Source organism: Nerophis lumbriciformis, linkage group LG16, assembly GCF_033978685.3.
Source record: "Nerophis lumbriciformis linkage group LG16, RoL_Nlum_v2.1, whole genome shotgun sequence".
NCBI classification, from domain to species: Eukaryota; Metazoa; Chordata; class Actinopteri; order Syngnathiformes; family Syngnathidae; genus Nerophis; species Nerophis lumbriciformis.
In genome coordinates, this window is record NC_084563.2 from 40,837,800 (window position 1) to 40,858,458 (window position 20,659).

The following is a 20,659-nucleotide window of genomic DNA, read 5'->3' on the forward strand; positions in this document are numbered from 1 at the left end:
TAGAGAGATCAGAAAGCATAAGAATACGTATCTACATTTGATTATTTACAAACCGGGGAGGTAGGATGTGGAAGGGAGGGTGTTAGTTTAGGGTTGAAGTTGCCTGGAGGTGTTCTTTTAGTGCGGTTTTGAAGGAGGATAGAGATGCCCTTTCTTTTACACCTGTTGGGAGTGCATTCCATATTGATGTGGCATAGAAAGAGAATGAGTTAAGACCTTTGTTAGATCGGAATCTGGGTTTAACGTGGTTAGTGGAGCTCCCCCTGGTGTTGTGGTTATGGCGGTCATTTACGTTAAGGAAGTAGTTTGACATGTACTTCAGTATCAGGGAGGTGTAGCGGATTTTATAGACTGGGCTCAGTGCAAGTTGTTTTACTCTGTCCTCCACCCTGAGCCAGCCCACTTTGGAGAAGTAGGTAGGAGTGAGGTGGGATCTGGGGTGGAGGTCTAGAAGTAATCTGACTAGCTTGTTCTGGGATGTTGGGAGATATTGTCTGCAGGAACCTACCACATAGCGAAGGACATACACTATTTGATTTCCTATTATGCAGCTCATTTTTATTTGACAGTTATTGAAATACCTTATGTGACATCACACACAAAAGTGCACTTTATTTGTTTTAAACTATTGTGGTGGCGTTCTGTACAAAAAAGTGCACTTTAATTTAGTGTTGTTTTGATATGTCATCTTAGTGACATCATGCACAAAAGTGCACTAATAGCTTGTTTTAAAATGTCTCTGACAATCTTGCACTTTCTGTTTTGGAAATGACATGAATGTTTGTGCCATTGCTTAATAACTGTTTAAAGGGGAACATTATCACAATTTCAGAAGGGTTAAAACCATTAAAAATCAGTTCCTAGTGGCTTATTTTATTTTTCAAAGTTTTTTTCAAAATTTTACCCGTCACGCAATATCCCTAAAAAAAAGCTTCAAAGTGCCTGATTTTAACCATCGTTATATACACCCGTCCATTTTCCCGTGACGTCACATAGTGATGCCAATACAAACAAAACGGCGCATAGAACAGCAAGCTATAGCGACATTAGCTCAGATTCAGACTCAGATTTCAGCGGCTTAAGCGATTCAACAGATTACGCATGTATTGAAACGGATGGTTGTAGTGTGGAGGCAGGTAGCGAAAACGAAATTGAAGAAGAAACTGAAGCTATTGAGCCATATCGGTTTGAACCGTATGCAAGCGAAACCGACAAACGACACGACAGCCAGCGACACGGGAGAAAGCGAGGACGGACGAATTCGGCGATCGCCTTCTAACCAACGATTGGTATGTGTTTGTTTGGCATTAAAGGAAACTAACAACTATGAACTAGGTTTACAGCATATGAAATACATTTGGCAACAACATGCACTTTGAGAGTGCAGACAGCCCAATTTTCATCAATTAATATATTCTGTAGACATACCCTCATCCGCTCTCTTTTCCTGAAAGCTGATCTGTCCAGTTTTGGAGTTGATGTCAGCAGGCCAGGGAAGCTAGGGTCGATCTTCGGTGGCATAAGGGACGGTGTAAGCCAAGACATCCAGGGGGTTTAGCTCGCTCGTCTGCGGGAACAAACTGCTGCCATTGCTTGCCGTTCTACCGAGGTCCTTTGTCTCTGAATTGCTCACACACTCCGGCAGATTCAATTGGGGTCTGGCGGCAGATTTCTTTGACTTTATCGTTGGAAATGCATCTGCTTTGAGTGTCGCAGGATATCCACACATTCTTGCCATCTCTGTCGTAGCATAGCTTTCGTCGGTAAAGTGTGCGAAACAAACGTCCAATTTCTTGCCACTTTCGCATCTTTGGACCACTGGTGCAAATTGAATCCGTCCCTATTCGTGTTGTTACACCCTCCGACAACACACCGACGAGGCATGATGTCTCCAAGGTACGGAAAACAGTCGAAAAAACGGAAAATACCAGAGCTGATTTGACTCGGTGTTTGAGAAAATGGAGGATTGCTTCCCGATGTGACGCCACGTTGTGAGAGCGAATAATAGAAAGGTGTTTAATTCGCCAAAATTCACCCATTTAGAGTTCAGAAATCGGTTAAAAAAATATATGGTCTTTTTTCTGCAACATTAAGGTATATATTGACACTTACATAGGTCTGGTGATAATGTTCCCCTTTAATGAATACCAGAGGTGGGACCAAGTCATTGTTTTGCAAGTCACAAGTAAGTCTCAAGTCTTTGCCCTCAAGTCCGAGTCAAGTCCCGAGTCAAGACAGGCAAGCCCCGAGTCTAGTCCAAAGTCAAGACTGGAAAGTCTCAAGTCAAGTCCTAAGTCCTGCATTTTGAGTTTCGAGTCCTTTCAAGTCCTTTTAACCACAGACTAATATATTAACACAGATTGTTTATGCTTTTCAAATGCTGTATTTATTTATTAAAACAAGTGCATTTTAAATTGCAGGAAAGAAAATTGTGCTGACATTGCACTTTATAATAGCACTATTAACCAGTCATTTTAAACATTAACTCATTCCTTTACAGAACAAACACATTGAAAAATTGCAAATGTATTTATTTGTACAAAAGTGTTAACATTGAAAAAACATGACATATACGTGAACATAACAAAAAAGTTGTACTTTTTATATGTCAGGGCCCTATGCTGCATTGCATCTGCAAAAGACCAAATTAGCCAAGAGTCTGTCAGTCATTTGTGCACGATGGGGGCGTAGTATGATGCCACCATGGCTGAAAACTCGCTCCACTGGAGCACTGGAGGCAGGCACTGCCAAGACTCTCATGGCCACTCGGAACAGTGAAGGAAGAGTCTTCATGTTCAATGCCCAGAACAAAAGGGGGGAGAGAGTTGTTTTGGGTTGGTGCACTACTTGTAAGTGTATCTTGTGTTTTTTATGTTGATTTAATTAAAAAAAGAAAAGAAAAATATATATATTTCTTGTGCGGCCCGATACCAATCGATCCACGGACCAGTACCGGGCCGCGGCCCGGTGGTTGGGGACCACTGAGGTAAACAACCAACAGTATGTCAGAAAGCTAGCTAAAACGGTACACATATTCATAATATAGTATACATTTTAACTGACCTTTATTTTACTATTTTTGTCTTTTTTTAGGTGGCTAAAATACGCGGTGCTGCTGACCGCCGTCTAACGTTACGTGTGATATATTGACTAACATAACCCTGCTTAAAAAAAAATCACTGAACAAAAAGTATGAATAAGGTAGTGAACTGCAACAGATTCCCGTGTTTGCAATAACGTTATAACGTTAGCAGTGAGTTTACAGCCTCACTGATTTAACTACACAGCAAATAAAAGTCACGTTACTTAGCCAATAAACGTTATCTTACATTCAATACTTACCGTTCTTTGTGCAACTTCAAATGCCGGACGAAGTTGGAAGTTGTTGCCTCTCCATCAGTAATTTTCGAACCGCATGTGTTGCATACTGCAAACCGTTTTGTGTTGACCACCTCGTAATTTTTATACCCAAACAAAATTATTTTAGGTATCATTTTTTGTTCACTGGCGTGTGGTTTGGACATGTCTTCTTCGTTGGTTGTCCTGCAATTTGATTGGATGATGAAAACAAAGTAGATCTAATTTGATTGGCTGTTGTACTGAGACCACACCAGCTGACACACGCAACGCTGATAGACAAGTACACAATGAAAAATACGGAGCGCTCCCGAATAACTTTTTCATCTTTGGGTTTTGGGGAAAGTAGCAAGTCATGTCAAGTCATGTCAATTCAAAAGGCTCAAGTCCAAGTGAAGTCACAAGTCATTGATGTTAAAGTCGAAGTCGAGTTGCAAGTCTTTTTACATTTTGTCAAGTCGAGTCTAAAGTCATCAAATTCATGACTCGAGTCTGACTCGAGTCCAAGTCATGTGACTCGAGTCCACACCTCTGATGAATACAGTTATGGTCAATTGACTTAGTTGTGATTTCCCTCTCTGCATGAAAGTTTAGAATGAGCATATATTAATGCTGTATGAACAAGAATGTTTTAATGTAGTGTCGGAGGCAGATATTTACATATATCCGAATTTAAGTGTTACTTCTTTTATTTCATAATCATATTACAGAATAGCTAGTGTTTTTCTTCCAATTGTAGTCTTTGGGTTGTCTGCAAAAACTGTGTGCTTAACCTTGAGTGAGGAATGTAAGAAAAAGAGATAATGGGCATGTGTTTTGGCTGGAGGGACATGACTGCCAGGGTGGGAGGAAGAGAGACTTAAGAGGGGAGAAGGTTTTTCAAGGGGGGGCAGACCATCTTGGCGGCGCGATTGAATGTTCTATGCTGGACTGGTCTCAATGTATATGCAAAGCTTTGCAATTATATTACAAAATACCTATTCTGTCTCTGGTGGTTTTTCTACTCAGCTTTAAGTGTTGTAAAGAGCTTGGGAGCGACTTGAATTCCCTGGGAGGAACAACTGGTCCAAACGCAACAGTAGACACAAAGAATCATCATACTGGTGTGATTATATGCATCAAGTGGGGACGGCGTGGCGCAGTGGGAGAATGGCCGTGCGCGACCCGAGGGTCCCTGGTTCAATCCCCACCTAGTACCAACCTCGTCATGTCCGTTGTGTCCTGAGCAAGACACTTCACCCTTGCTCCTGATGGGTGCTGGTTAGCGCCTTGCATGGCAGCTCCCTCCATCAGTGTGTGAATGTGTGTGTGAATGGGTAAATGTGGAAGTAGTGTCAAAGCGCTTTGAGTACCTTGAAGGTAGAAAAGCGCTATACAAGTACAACCCATTTATCATTTATTTAAGTGTTCATTCAAGGCTAAGGCAAAATATCGAGATATATATCGTGTATCGTGACATGGCCTAAAAATATTGAGATATTTAAAAAAGGCCATATCGCCCAGCCCTACATAGAATATAGGTATAGAAAGACAAAAAAAATACAATTGGGGGAAAAAAATGCAGGGAAAGTGTGACACTTTGTGGTGCAAGTGTCAATTCCGCCTCCAGCTGGGCAGCAATGACTTGGTCAGTCATTAGTATGCAGAGATCTAGTCTTGTCTAGACATTTAAGGTTATTCATTCCCCAGGCCAAATCCCCTCCCCACACTGACAACACTCTAACTTCCTAAATCAGTCTTAATAAATGCCTTCCACTAGCACTTCTTTCCCCCGCGGTTCTTTTCCTCTGCACATTTTAATAGCCCTCGGTCGGCTAAATGCACCGCACGTTTTCAGTGTTTTGGGGGACTGCAGATGTTACCTCATGCTTAATAAGCCTGATCACAGGGGCCCGAGCATGCCATGTAAATCTAGCCGAGGTGCATCTGTTCAGTTTGTACTCACAGGAACCCCATGCTGGTGGAAATGTTTTCATAAGTCACCCGAGTCATGCCGTGTCTCAGCTGCTTCGATAATAGCTCTTTGGTTTTGCTCTGGTGGTCTCCCGCAGATGTTACTGAGTGATGTCTCGAGGATATTGGCTTCCTATGCGACTGCTATTATCATTTTCTGTTTGTTTACACTAGATATGTTCCTGTTGATCGTCCACCAATCAGTATCAGCCAATTCCGCTGAAGAAGTGTATGATCAGTCAATGCCTAGTAATGCCTTTCAGTGCCGATCGCAAAAGGCTGATACGTTGTTGATTTACAGTATACCCAGTATACAGTATGGCAGGAATGGGCAAAATACGGCCTGCGGGCCACAAGCGGCCATTAAGATATTCAATTCGGCCCGCCGGACGTTCTAAATATTTTTTTTAGATCTTTAATAACAAAACTTTAGCCACCATTATGATGTGCAGTGCTGTTTTTAAATGAGCGTAAGTCTTTACCTACATATTTCAATGGTCAAAATCTGCACTCTTGGGTGTTATACAAATTATTACAGTCATCTACAAACCCCGTTTCCATATGAGTTGGAAAATTGTGTTAGATGTAAATATAAACGGAATACAATGATTTGCAAATCATTTTCAACCCATATTCAGTTGAATGCACTACAAAGACAACATATTTGATGTTTAAACTCATAAACTTTATTTTATTTTTTTGCAAATAATAATTAACTTAGAATTTCATGGCTGGGAAAAGGGCATGTTCACCACTGTGTTACATGGCCTTTCCTTTTAACAACACTCAGTAAACGTTTGGGAACTGAGGAGACACATTTTTTAAGCTTCTCAGGTGGAATTCTTTCCCATTCTTGCTTGATGTACAGCTTAAGTTGTTCAACAGTCCGGGGGTCTCCGTTGTGGTATTTTAGGCTTCATAATGTGCCACACATTTTCAATGGGAGACAGGTCTGGACTACAGGCAGGCCAGTCTAGTACCCGCACTCTTTTACTATAAAGCCACGTTGATGTAACACGTGGCTTGGCATTGTCTTGCTGAAATAAGCAGGGGCGTCCATGGTAACGTTGCTTGGATGGCAACATATGTTGCTCCAAAACCTGTATGTACCTTTCAGCATTAATGGAGCCTTCACAGATGTGTAAGTTACCAATGTCTTGGACACTAATACACCCCCATACCATCACAGATGCTGGCTTTTCAACTTTGCGCCTATAACAAACAAACAATTATTTTCCTCTTTGTTCCGGAGGACACAACGTCCACAGTTTCCAAAAACACTTTCAAATGTGGACTGGTCAGACCACAGAACACTTTTCCACTTTGCATCAGTCCATCTTAGATGAGCTCGGGCCCAGCAAAGCCAGCAGCGTTTCTGGGTGTTGTTGATAAATGGCTTTGGCTTTGCATAGTAGAAGTTTGAACTTGCACTTACAGATGCAACGACAAACTGTAGTTACTGACAGTGTTTTTCTGAAGTGTTCCTGAGCCCATGTGGTGATATCCTTTACACACTGATGTCACTTTTTGATGCAGTACCGCCTGAGGAATCCAAGGTCACGGGCATTCAATGTTACGTGCAGTGATTTTTCCAGATTCTCTCAACCTTTTGATGATATTACGGACCGTAGATTGTGAAATCCCTAAATTCCCTGCAATAGCTCGTTGAGAAACGTTGTTCTTAAACTGTTCGACAATTTGCTCATGCATTTTGTTCACAAAGTGGTGACCCTCGCCCCAACCTTGTTTGTGAATGACTGAGCATTTCATGGAAGCGGCTTTTATACCCAATCATGGCACCCACCTGTTCCCAATGAGCCTGTTCACCTGTGGGATGTTCCAAATAAGTGTTGGATGAGCATTCCTCAACTTTCTCAGTCTTTTCTGCCACTTGTGCCAGCTTTTTTGAAACATGTTGCAGGCATCAAATTCCAAATGAGTGAATATTTGCAAAAATTAACAACGTTTTCCAGTTCGAATGTCAAGTCTTGTCTTTGCAGTCTATTCAATTGAATATAAGTTGAAAAGGATTTGCAAATCATTGTATTCTGTTTTTATTTACAATTTACACAACGTGCCATCTTTACTGGTTTTGGGTTTTGTATATGTTGTGTCCAAAATGAAAACATCGGAACGTAAATGTGCATCTTGCCTTTATTTGGGGACATTTTACTAATTGAAACATCTCTCTTGTCTTGCAGGTGATTTTAATGCTGACCAAATTACATGACTTCAACCTCAACAGTGTCACTGAGAGCTCACTATGGAGGTAAGGATATCATACCACATAGCTCATGATATAAAAAGTGATTCTTGGAAGTCTTCAAGAAGCAATGTAACCCATCCATTTTACACTGCAATACTATTACGTCTTATTGCGCTATTGTGTGCTTAGCTGTTGTGTAGTTGCTAGTTTCTAGTAGCCTGTAGCTGACCATATTTACCTTTTAAAAATGAACTAACAAAAATAGAATAAAAGACCAACCGTGCGTGCTTTTTGGAGGATATTTAGATGTTAACTAGCTGTCCTTTTTTGCAAAAGTAAACATGCTGCAAGACAAAATAATCTGATGGTTTTTGAAACGATGAACGGTCTATGCAGATAAACGACTGTGAAAGTCTGGTTTCACCGGGTTCTTCTGACCATCAACCACGGACATGACAGCAGCGTTCAGTGTTTCGAACAAGGTTTTATTTTTCAATAAACTGTCTTTCTTGTCCTTTCCAGCCATGTCCAATTTATTCGCTCGCTCTTCCCCCACACGAGCACACAAATGGTTTTTCTGTCTCTCGCTGCGTGCTCTGACCATCCACCAACAACTGTCATGTCTGTGTAATCAGGTTTTGTTTTAGTCATGTTTTGTTTAGTTATTGGACTCTTTAGTTTCTGGCTTTTCACTTCCTTGTCTTGTTTCCATGATTACCCATTAGTTTCACCTGTTCCACGTTTGGACTCATTGTGCACTCTTGTTTGTCACCATAGCAACCCATTAGTTTTCACCTGTCACGTCACGCACCTGTTTCACGTTTTGAGTCAAGCACCTGTTTTCGTTAATCATGTCTGTAGTATTTAAGTTAATTGTTTTCAGTTTGTCTTTCTGGTGACATCCCCACATTTCTGACTCTTTTTTCATGTCCATCGTTCACGCTGCTCCTTTTTGTCCATGCCAAGTAAGTTTTGTTTATTATTGCCACAGTTAGTGTTTGTTGTTGTTCATAGTTTTTGCCTTTGTGCAAGTATTTGTTTTCATAGCCAAGTTGTTTCTCCGCCACTGTGCGCGCCTTTCGTTTGTACTTTTTTTTTTGTCCTTTATTAGTGTAAAAAATAAATTATGTACTCTCATTGCCGTCTCGCCCGAGCCAACTTTCCGTTGCCTACTAGAAAAACTAAACCCCAGGACCAAGTCATTACAACAACAACCCCTCTCCTTCCCGAGTGCTGCCTTTAACGGAGCGACAGGTGATCAGACTAACACTCACAGCTGTGTCATCTACGCACCTGCCACTAATCTCGAGGCCGGTCCTGACACGCCCTGCTTCTCCGCAGGCCCGCGGCCACGCCCCCCCACAACGATTTAATTGTGTTATTTGTGAGAGAATAGATTTACCGGTGAGTCGTAGCAAAGCAACGAAGAGAAGGCACTTTGGAAATCCAACACCTGTCAGGAATAGTTCGAAATTTAAAGGTCTTTGCCTGGTATGAGTCTATTAGCAGCATGAGGTAACAGCTTGAAAGCTTGAAAATCCTCAAACTGAAGCCAAATGTAGGCTTTGGGAAATATCTTGTGTTATTCTTTCTTGTTTGTCCTTTATATTTTTACTTGTTTACACTATCAGCAAACCACAGCAACAAATTCATTATGACCAACTAATTGTAGAAACTAGGTTCACTGTTTGTTGAATCTGGAGACTAAATTAGAGATGTAGGAAAACAGAGGTTTATTCAGACAACCTTTGTCGATAAATCAATCAATCAATGTTTATTTATACAGCCCTAAATCACAAGTGTCTCAAAGGACTGCACAAGCCACAACGACATCCTCGGTTCAGATCCCACATAAGGGCAAGGAAAAACTCACAACCCAGTGGGATGTCAATGAGAATGACTATTAGAAACCTTGGAGAGGACCGCATATGTGGGTGACCCCACCCTAGGGGCGATGGATGCAATAGACGTCGAGTGGGTCTAGCATAATATTGTTAAAGTCCAGTCCATAGTGGATCTAACATAATAGTGAGAGTCCAGTCCATAGTGGATCTAACATAATAGTGAAAGTCCAGTCCATAGTGGATCTAACATAATAGTGAGAGTCCAGTCCATAGTGGGGCCAGTAGGAGACCATCCCGAGTGGAGACGAGTCAGCAGCGCAGAGATGTCCCCAACCGATGCACAGGCAAGCGGTCAACCCCGGGTCCCGACTCTGGACAGCCAGCACTTCATCCATGGCCACCGGACCTGTGACCCCCCTTCCACAAGGGAGAGGGGGGCAGAGCAGAAAATAAAGAAACGGCAGATCAACTGGTCTAAAAAGGGGGTCTATTTGAAGGCTGGAGTATACAAATGAGTTTTAAGATGGGACTTAAAGGCCTACTGAAATGCGATTTTCTTATTTAAACTGGGATAGCAGGTCCATTCTATGTGTCATACGTGATCATTTCGCGATATTGCCATATTTTTGCTGAAAGGATTCAGTAGAGAACATCGACGATAAAGTTTGCAACTTTTGGTCGCTGATAAAAAAGCCTTGCCTGTACCGGAAGTAGCAGACGAGTAGCGTGACGTCACAGGTTGTGGAGCTCCTCACATCTGCACATTGTTTACAATCATGGCCACCAGCAGCGAGAGCGATTCGGACTGAGAAAGTGACGATTTCCCCATTAATTTAAGCGAGTATGAAAGATTGGTGAGGAAAGTGAGAGTGAAGGACTAGAGGGCAGTGGGAGCGATTCAGATAGGAAAGATGCTGTGAGAGGCGGGTGGGACCTGATATTCAGCTGGGAATGACTAAAACAGTAAATAAACACAAGACATATATATACTCTATTAGCCACAACACAACCACGCTTATATTTAATATGCCACAAATTAATCCCACATAACAAACACCTCCGTCCTCCCGTCCATATAACCCGCCAATACAACTCAAACACCTGCACAACACACTCAATCCCACAGCCCAAAGTACCGTTCACCTCCCCAAAGTTCATACAGCACATATATTTCCCCAAAGTCCCCAAAGTTACGTACGTGACATGCACATAGCGGCACGCACGTACGGGCAAGCGATCAAATGTTTGGAAGCCGCAGCTGCATGCGTACTCACGGTACCGTGTCTACGTATCCAACTCAAAGTCCTCCTGGTAAGAGTCTCTGTTGTCCCAGTTCTCCACAGGCCAATGGTTAAGCTTGACTGTCATCTTCCGGGAATGTAAACAATGAAACACCGGCTGTGTTTGTGTTGCTGCAGCCGCCCGCAATACACCGCTTCCCACCTACAGCTTTCTTCTTTGCTGTCTCCATTGTTCATTGAACAAATTGCAAAAGATTCACCAACACAGATGTCCAGAATACTGTGGAATTTTGCGATGAAAACAGACGACTTAATAGCTGGCCACCATGCTGTCCCAAAATGTCCTCTACAATCCGCGACGTCACGCGCAGACGTCATCATACCGAGACGTTTTCAGCAGGATATTTCGCGCAAAATTTAAAATTGCACTTTAGTAAGCTAACCCGGCCGTATTGGCATGTGTTGCAATGTTAAGATTTCATCATTGATATATAAACTATCAGACTGCGTGGTCGGTAGTAGTGGGTTTCAGTAGGCCTTTAAATGCTTTTACTGAGGTAGCATCTCTAACTGTTACCGGGTACCGGGAAGGCATTCCATAGTACTGGAGCCCGAATAGAAAACGCTCTATAGCCCGCATATTTTTTTGGGGCTCTGGGAATCACTAATAAGCCGGAGTTCTTTGAACGCACAATACAATCGGCAAGATAGGATGGAGCTAGACTGTGTAGTATTTTATACGTAAGTAGTAAAACCTTAAAGTCACATCTTGAATGCACAGGAAGCCAGTGCAGGTGAGCCAGTATAGGCGTAATATGATCAAACTTTCTTGTTCTTGTCAAAATTCTAGCAGCCGCATTTTATACTAACTGTAATTTTTTAATGCCAGACATAGGGAGACCCAAAAATAATACGTTACAGTAATTGAGACGAGACGTAACGAACGCATGAATAATGATCTCAGCGTCGCTAGTGGACAAAATGGAACAGATTTTAGCGATATTACGGAGATGAAAGAAGGCCGTTTTAGTCTTTATTTTAATCTCAGCCTTTACCGATTATGCATTACCAATATACAATTTTAGTGATCTGTAATACTAAAGGATCAGGCTGAGCATCTCTTATGTTGTGTCTGTACTAGGGATGCAACGATATTAGCACTTCATATCACGGTTATTGTGACCAGATTTGTCACATTCATTATCACTGTAAAACATAGGCTGCATAAGGGTTGTACGGTATACCGTTATTAGTATAGTACCGCAATACTAATGAATCATATTCATTAGTCTTATTTGAATTAGTGATTTAGAAGTAGCTAAAACCCTGCCGACACTAGCTAGCCATGTCTTAAAGGAGAGCATTATCACCAGACCTATGTAAGCGTCAATATATACCTTGATGTTGCAGAAAAAATACCTTTTTTTTTTTTAACCGATTTCCGAACTCTAAATGGGCGAATTTGGGCGAATTAAATGCCTTTCTATTATTCGCTCTCGGAGCGATGACGTCGCAACGTGACGTCACATCGGGAAGCAATCCGCCATTTTCTCACTTTCGTCGGTGTGTTGTCGGAGGGTGTAACAACACGAACACGGACGGATTCAAGTTGCACCAGTGGCCCAAAGATGCGAAAGTGGCAAGAAATTGGACGACATTTGTTCAAAATACGAGGCTGTGGGGAAAGCCGACGAAATGGTCAGTCGTTTGTGCCGCACACTTTACCGACGAAAGCTATGCTACGACAGACATGGCAAGAATGTGTGGATATCCTGCGACACTCAAAGCAGATGCTGACATCAACTCCAAAACTGGACAGATCAGCTTTCAGGAAAAGAGAGCGGATGAGGGTATGTCTACAGAATATATTAATTGATGAAAACCTTATTCATTACTCGCGGTTTTACATAAATTATTATACATAAACTGTGTTTACCAATAATTTAGCTTAAAAACATTTATTTTTTTCAATCATTCGAGTACATTCGGGTAGTCTTGTGTAATGCAGTATTTTGTGTCTATTTAGGTATGGTTAACCTGAGTGCTGAAATCGTGGAAAAATATATGTTCTTAGCGCGCCTGAAATGGGCTGTCTGCACTCTCAAAGTGCATGTTGTTGCCAAATGTATTTCGTATGCTGTAAACCTAGTTCATAGTTGTTAGTTTCCTTTAATGCCAAACAAACACATACCAATCGTTGGTTAGAAGGCGATCGCTGAATTCGTCCTCGCTTTCTCCCGTGTCGCTGGCTGTCGTGTCGTTTTCGTCGGTTTCGCTTGCATACGGTTCAAACCGATTTGGCTCAATAGCTTCAGTTTCTTCTTCAATTTCGTTTTCGCTACCTGCCTCCACACTACAACCATCCGTTTCAATACATGCGTAATCTGTTGAATCGCTTAAACCGCTGAAATCCGAGTCTGAATCTGAGCTAATGTCGCTATAGCTTGCTGTTCTATCCGCCATGTTTGTTTGTATTGGCATCACTATGTGACGTCACAGGAAAATGGACGGGTGTATATAACGATGGTTAAAATCAGGCACTTTGAAGCTTTTTTTAGGGATATTGCGTGATGGGTAAAATTTTGAAAAAAACTTCGAAAAATAAAATAAGCCACTGGGAACTGATTTTTAATGGTTTTAACCCTTCTGAAATTGTGATAATGTTCCCCTTTAAAGCACCTCTTCCTGAGGGCGTTTCAGTGTTATACGTTTCAGAGGCGGTATAGTACCGAAAATGATTCATTAGTATCGCGGTACTATACTACTACAGGTATATTGTACAACCCTAGTATGACATTTGTAATATGGAAAGATATTATTGTGTCTTCAACTCATGTTAGCATCTAAAATAGCTAGCGATTAGCATGGCCACCTAGCAATTAGCAGCACTAACTGAGCGTTAGCTGCTAGCTAGCCATTAGTGCGCTAACTTTTTTCTCCAATAAATGAGCAGTATCACCAATCCGGGGGTTTATCGAATTGCGCTTATCGATCACAATTTTGCGGTAATTTCAATTCAAACCGATATTACTAACTGTTGGTAGTTTTACCACCAGTTATCATTAATACCGGTAATTGTTACATCCCTAGTCTGTGCTAATATTCCGAATTTTTGGCGAGAGCAAAGTTTTGCACATGCTAAAATGATCAGCCATTTTAGTATGTAAGTACTCTGAGTGACACAAACAGTGTAGTTGTAGGGGCTATTCCATATCACTGTGGTAGGTATGAATTCAATTTCAAAATGTTTTTTTTTACCCAAATTTTAAAGTGTAACACTTCAACCCCACATATATATTCACTAAATCAGTGGTTCTTAACCTTGTTGGAGGTACCGAACCCCACCAGTTTCATATGCGCATTCACCGAACCCTTCTTTAGTGAAAAATAAAATGTTTTTTTTTTTCAAATTCAAGACAAAGTTATATGTTTTTGGTAACACTTTAGTATGGGGAACATATTCTAAGTAACAAAGATGTTGTGTTTCGTCTAAAGGGGAGGTGACGGCTCAGACACCAGGGGGCAGTATATACAATAATTTATTATATATAATAAATATATATAATAATAAACAATACAACTAAACTATAGAAATGGAGTGTGTGACTAAAATACAAGAGTGTGTGTGGTGTAAGACTATGTGTGTAGATATCTGAAGTGTGTTACCAAGTGTTGATGAGAAAAGGCAGACAAGTCCAAAGAGGGCAAGGCAAAAGGGGTCCAAGATCAGCGAGGGGTCCGTGGGGCAGAGAGAGACGTCAGAGTCCAGGAGCGAGTGAGGAGTCGGGAAACGAAGAAGGCAGTCCAAAACACCGGGGAAACAACGGGAGATCTCGAGGAGGGAAGACTCGGGAAGGCACTGCGGAAGAGCAACACGGACGTCAGAATCACGGAGGGAAAGACAACACAGTAAGAGCGCATAAGGCTTACGGTGCACAAAGAGGTAACTAAGTTCCCGCGCCGATCCTTGGGTCCACTGGTCTTTTATTCATCTCGCCCTCATCAGTCCCAGGTGTGCAGGCTTGTCGCTGCGTGGGCGTGCTGCGTGGGCGTGCTGCGCTCAGCGCGAGCAGGGGCGTGTCCGAGCGCGCTGTCAACGGCTCCTCCAAGTGCTCCCGCAGAGGAGGGAGAAGTAGACTGCGTGTGCGTCGTAACAGTATCCCCCCCCCTATGGACAGATTCCAGATGTCCAACATACTCACGAAACAAGGGAGGGTGGAGGGGAGAACTGGTGGTGGGTCGCCGGCCCCAGTGTCCCCGAATCCACCGAGGACGAGTCTGATGGCGGCGGCGAGAAGGAAGCCGGCGAGGCGGGCGACCAAGGGACGGCCACCATCTTGGCCGTCGGGAAGGCGGACGTGATTGGCGCCATGGTGCGTCTCGCCGGAAACGAGGATATGACGTCGGCGGCGGCGTGGAAGCGGCAGACGTCGGCGGCGGCGTGGAGGAAGACGTCATCGGCGAGGCAGGCGTGGAGGAAGATGTCATCGGCGGCGTGGAAGAGGCAGACGTCATCGGCGGCGTGGAAGCGGCAGACGTCATCGGCGGCGTGGAAGCGGCAGACGTCATCGGCGGCATGGAAGCGGCAGACGTCATCGGCGCCGTGGAAGCGGCAGACGTCATCGGCGCCGTGGAAGCGGCAGACGTCATCGGCGCCGTGGAAGCGGCAGACGTCATCGGCGTGGAAGCAGCGGACGTCAAAGGCGTGGAAGCAGCAGACGTCAAAGGCGTGGAAGCAGCGGACGTCAAACCCGGAGACGAGGAGGGCAGCTGAGGAGCTGGCCGAGGTGCTGAAGTCGGCGGAGCAGGCCGAGGTGCTGGAGTCGGCGGAGCCGGCAGAGGTGCTGGAGTCGGCGCAGCCGGCCGAGGGGCAGAGGTCGAGGCCAGCCTGGGAGCTGGTGGAGACGTGGGGGCCAGCATGGGAGCTGGTGGAGACGTGGGGGCCAGCCTGGGAGCTGGTGCTAGCTCAGAGGCTAGCCTGGGGACTGGTGCTAGCTCGGAGACTAGCCGAGGGGTTGGTGCTAGCTCGGAGGCTAGCCGAGGGGCTGGTGCTAACTCTGATGCTAGCCGAGGGGCTGGTGCTAGCTCGGACGCTAGCCGAGGGGCTGGTGCTAGCTCGGACGCTAGCCGAGGGGCTGGTGCTAGCTCGGACGCTAGCCGAGGGACTGGTGCTAGCTCGGACGCTAGCCGAGGGACTAGTGCTAGCTCGGACGCTAGCCGAGGGACAGGTGCTAGCTCGGACGCTAGCCGAGGGACAGGTGCTAGCTCGGACGCTAGCCGAGGGACAGGTGCTAGCTCGGACGCTAGCCGAGGGACAGGTGCTAGCTCGGACACTAGCTCGGGTACAAGTGCTAGCTCGGACGCTAGCTCGGGGACAAGTGCTGGTAGCGTGGTTGGTGGGTGCGGCCAGGCAAACTGAAAGATCGATGGTAGCGGTCTTGCTGGCCGCAGCTGTGCTACCTCACCAGCACGGCTGTCGGTACCATTCCCCCCCTCCAAAGGCGGATTCCAGACGCTCCCAGTAGACTGAGGAACAGACACTGAGGGTGGAAAGAGGGTGTCCAGGCGGCGAGAAAATTCCTCCTTGCTCACATCACTGCTAAACATGCCTTTCCACGACAGTTTGGCAGGACAAGACAACTCCTCCGGTGTGGAGCGAAAAAAAGAAAAAGACATGGTGAATGGGGCAAGAGGCAGAAAAAAAAAAAAAAAAATCACAGGGGGCGGAACTAAAGTCACTGGGGGCGGGGCTAAGGAACTGTGCCGTCAGGTCCTTTAATAATTTTGGCGGGAACTTAATGTTGTGTTTCGTCTAAAGGGGAGGTGACGGCTCAGACACCAGGGGGCAGTATATACAATAATTTATTATATATAATAAATATATATAATAATAAACAATACAACTAAACTATAGAAATGGAGTGTGTGACTAAAATACAAGAGTGTGTGTGGTGTAAGACTATGTGTGTGGATATCTGAAGTGTGTTACCAAGTGTTGATGAGAAAAGGCAGACAAGTCCAAAGAGGGCAAGGCAAAAGGGGTCCAAGATCAGCGAGGGGTCTGTGGGGCAGAGAGAGACGTCAGAGTCCAGGGGCGAGTGAGGAGTCGGGAAACGAAGAAGGCAGTCCAAAACACCGGGGAAACAACGGGAGATCTCGAGGAGGGAAGACTCGGGAAGGCACTGCGGAAGAGCAACATGGACGTCAGAATCACGGAGGGAAAAACAACACAGTAAGAGCGCATAAGGCTTACGGTACACAAAGAGGTAACTAAGTTCCCGCGCCGATCCTTGGGTCCACTGGTCTTTTATATATCTCGCCCTCATCAGTCCCAGGTGTGCAGGCTTGTCGCTGCGTGGGCGTGCTGCGTGGGCGTGCTGCGTGGGCGTGCTGCCTGGGCGTGCTGCGTGGGCGTGCTGCGTGGGCGTGCTGCGCTCAGCGCGAGCAGGGGCGTGTCTGAGCGCGCTGTCAACGGCTCCTCCAAGTGCTCCCGCAGAGGAGGGAGAAGTAGACTGCGCGTGCGCCGTAACAAAAGACTTAGAGTTTTTTGGACAATAGGGGAACATATTCTAAGTAACAAAGACTTATTTTAGAGTTATTTGGTTAGGGTTAGGGAGTTAGGGTTATAATAAGGCCATGCCGTTTAAGGCATTAATAAGTACTTAATAATGAATAGTTAAGAGCCAATATGTTACTAATTTGCATGTTAATAAGCAATTAATTAATGGTGAATATGTTCCCATACTAAAGTGTTACCATGTTTTATGACTAGTGCACAAAATGAACCGAGCATGAACATCACCTTGTTCAAAGAACAAAACCAACACAGTGCATAAACTCACAACAATTTACACACCTGCAAATCAGTGTGACTTCTGCTGTTGCCGTATCCGTAATACGCCGATAGGGATAATTTTTTATTTACACGATGAGTTGGGTGTGTCTTGACCTCCGCCGAACCCCTGAGCCCGACTCACCGAACCCCTAGGGTTCGATCGAACCCAGGTTAAGAACCACTGCACTAAATACAGCAACTACCAAGGAGGATGACTTTCAATCGAAATCATCGTGGCTTTGGGACTATCATTTAGCATTTATTGCAGCTTCCATCATTTGGAAGTCTGATGAGGTCGCACCTTTTTATCGGTCTATGGTGAAAGTTGAAGGCACACTGATAATAAGTCACTCGTCTGTGATTCAAATGGTTCCATGACAGAAGCCTCTGAGGAACAGATCAATAATCTCACTGTCCTTTGGTCCAGCGCGGGGATGGTTTTTCTTCTGATGAATGACAGTGGACTCATCTGGGACGTCTAACCCTGAGGAAATGGAATCCTCACCAAGGATCCCAGGCGGTTATAAATCCTAAGGGATTGTAAATTCATAAGCATTACATGCATCTCTGGATTTTTTTTTTTTTTTACGCTGGAAGCTCTCAAAAGACCCAGATCCTTCCAAACGAGGGCTTTATTTTGGATTCAACATCAAGTTTAAATACAAGTTCATAGAAATGTTTGCTATTTTTGAAGTCAGTCAAGGAAATGTATGGTGTATTTGCTGCATTATAAAGATGTTTTTGCCTATTAACAGGGTTCGTACGGGTGCTTAAAAACCTTGAAAAGGCTTGGATTTTAATGTTGTGTTTTCAAGGTTTGAAAAATGCTTGAATTTTGGGTGAAGTGCTTGGAAATGCTTGGAAATGTTCATCATATTTCTCGGCAGTTTGACTCAATAGGCTAATTATAAAATGGAAAAAAATAAAAGAAGTTTCCCATAAAATGAAAGCTCCACGCTTGATCTGTTGGCTTTGCACAAGCCCTTACATTAGGTTGTCGTCATGCCAGAGCCACATAGATTACTAGCCTTACAAGTTAATTAACGTTAGCTAAGGTTTTGTTTTGGTACATGCTAGACCTAAACTGTGAGATCAGCGCTAGATTACATGTTAATTTGTCTCGGACAGTCGAACCACGAACACTGGTACTCTTCAGGGCTGTGTACTTTCCCCCTGGCTCTTCTCCCTGTATACAAACTGCTACACCTCCAGTCACCAGTCCGCAAAGCTGCTCAAGCTTGCGGATGACACTACCCTCATCAGGCTCATCTCGGATGCCGACGAGTCCGCCTACAGGAGAGAGGTGGACCGGCTGGCGTCCTGGTGCAGCCTCAATAACCTGGAGCTGAATGCCCAAAAAACAGTGCAAATGATCATGAACTTCAGAAAAGTCACAGCCCCACCATCCTCCCTCACCCTGATTGACTCTCCCACCCCCGTCTCCATTGTGGATTTCTTCCGTTTCTTGGGCACCACCATCACCCAGGACCTCAAGTGGGAGCCGACCATCAGCTGCCTCATCAAGAAGGCCCAGCAGAGGATGTAGTTCCTGTGGCAGCTGAGGAAACTTAGGGTGCCGACCGAGATGCTGGTTTAGTTTTACTCAGCCGTCATCCTCCATCACCGTGTGGTTCCCCGGCGCCACAGTTCAGGATAAGCATCGACTGCAGCGCATCGTACGTGCTGCTGAGAGGGTTATTGGCTGCAAGCTCCCATCCCTCCAGGACCTGTTCTCCTCCAGGACCAGGAGGCGTGTGGGTCGGATCACTGCTGACTCTTCTCACCCTGCACACAAACTATTCTCCCCTCTCCCCTCAGGCAGGAGACTACGGTCCATCCAGACCCACACCTCCCGCCACCTGAACAGTTTTTTCCCCTCAGCCATCAGGCAGATGGACAATAACAAGATCTGATAGCTCAGTTACAGCTCATTTTATTACCTATTCTGTGTTATATGTGCTTAATGTTGCACAATTGCACCAAGAAAAATTCCTAGTTTGTGAACCCGTTCAATGTTAGGCTTAGGTTTTAGCAGATTTTCCATATTTTTCCTACATACAGCATTTGGTGAACTCAAACAACAAGGCTATGAATTGACTCTGGACTCCTTCCGTTTGTTGGGCACCACCATCACCCAGGACCTCAAGTGGGAGCCGACCATCAGCTCCCTCATCAAGAAGGCCCAGCAGAGGATGTAGTTCCTGCGGCAGCTGAGGAAACTTAAGGTGCCGACCGAGATGCTGGTTTAGTTTTACTCAGCCGTCATCGAGTCCATCCTCACCTCCTCCATCACCGTGTGGTTCCCCGGCGCCACAGTCCAGGATAAGCATAGACTGCAGCACATCGTACGTGCCGCTGAGAAGGTTATTGGCTGCAAGCTCCCATCCTTCCAGGACCTGTTCTCCTCCAGGACCAGGAGGCGTATGGGTCAGATCACAGCTGACTCTTCTCACCCTGGACACAAACTATTCTCCCCTCTCCCCTCAGGCAGGAGACTACGGTCCATCCAGACCCACACCTCCCGCCACCTGAACAGTTTTTTCCCCTTTGGCCATCAGGCACATGAACAATAACAAGATCTGATAGCTCAGTTACAGCTCATTTTATTACCTATTCTGTGTTATATGTGTTTTATGTTGCACAATTACACCAAGAAAAATTCCTAGTTTGTGAACCCATTCTCAAACAATGGCAATAAAAACTATTCTGATTCTAATTACGGACAGTTATTACAAGCTATGAAAGGAAAAAAAGCGAGCGTTTGTCAATGATAAATTATAATGTTAAGAACTTCCCTCAACTAAAAAATTGATTTTTTTATCATAGCCACAGTTATAAGGCTAGATATGCTTAAAGGCCTACTGAAATGCGATTTTCTTATGTAAACGAGGATAGCAGGTCCATTCTATGTGTCATACTTGATCATTTTGCGACATTGCCATATTTTTGCTGAAAGGATTTAGTAGAGAACATCGACGATAAAGTTTGCAACTTTTGGTCGCTGATAAAAAAGCCTTGCCTCTACCGGAAGTAGCAGACGAGTAGCGTGACGTCACAGGTTGTGGAGCTCCTCACATCTGCACATTATTTACAATCATGGCCACAAGCAGCGAGAGCGATTCGGACCGAGAAAGCGACAACTTCCCCATTAATTTGAGCGAGGATGAAAGATTCGTGGATGAGGAAAGTGAGAGTGAAGGACTAGAGGGCAGTGGGAGCGATT

General features: G+C 44.5%; 1 protein-coding gene across 6 annotated transcripts in view; it reads left to right on the forward strand.

The window, feature by feature from the left end:
- sorcs1 (sortilin-related VPS10 domain containing receptor 1) overlaps positions 1–20,659 on the forward strand; it is a 664,251-nt gene that overhangs the window by 250,830 nt on the left and 392,762 nt on the right. For all 6 annotated transcript variants that reach the window (XR_009816964.2, XR_009816965.2, XM_061977167.2 and 3 more), the window contains exon 2: positions 7,512–7,579. Coding sequence is in view for 4 of the 6 variants with exons in the window: in XM_061977167.2 (XP_061833151.2) it covers positions 7,512–7,579 (68 nt within the window). In the remaining 2 variants the exon portion in view is untranslated. The remainder of the gene's footprint in view (positions 1–7,511; positions 7,580–20,659) is intronic.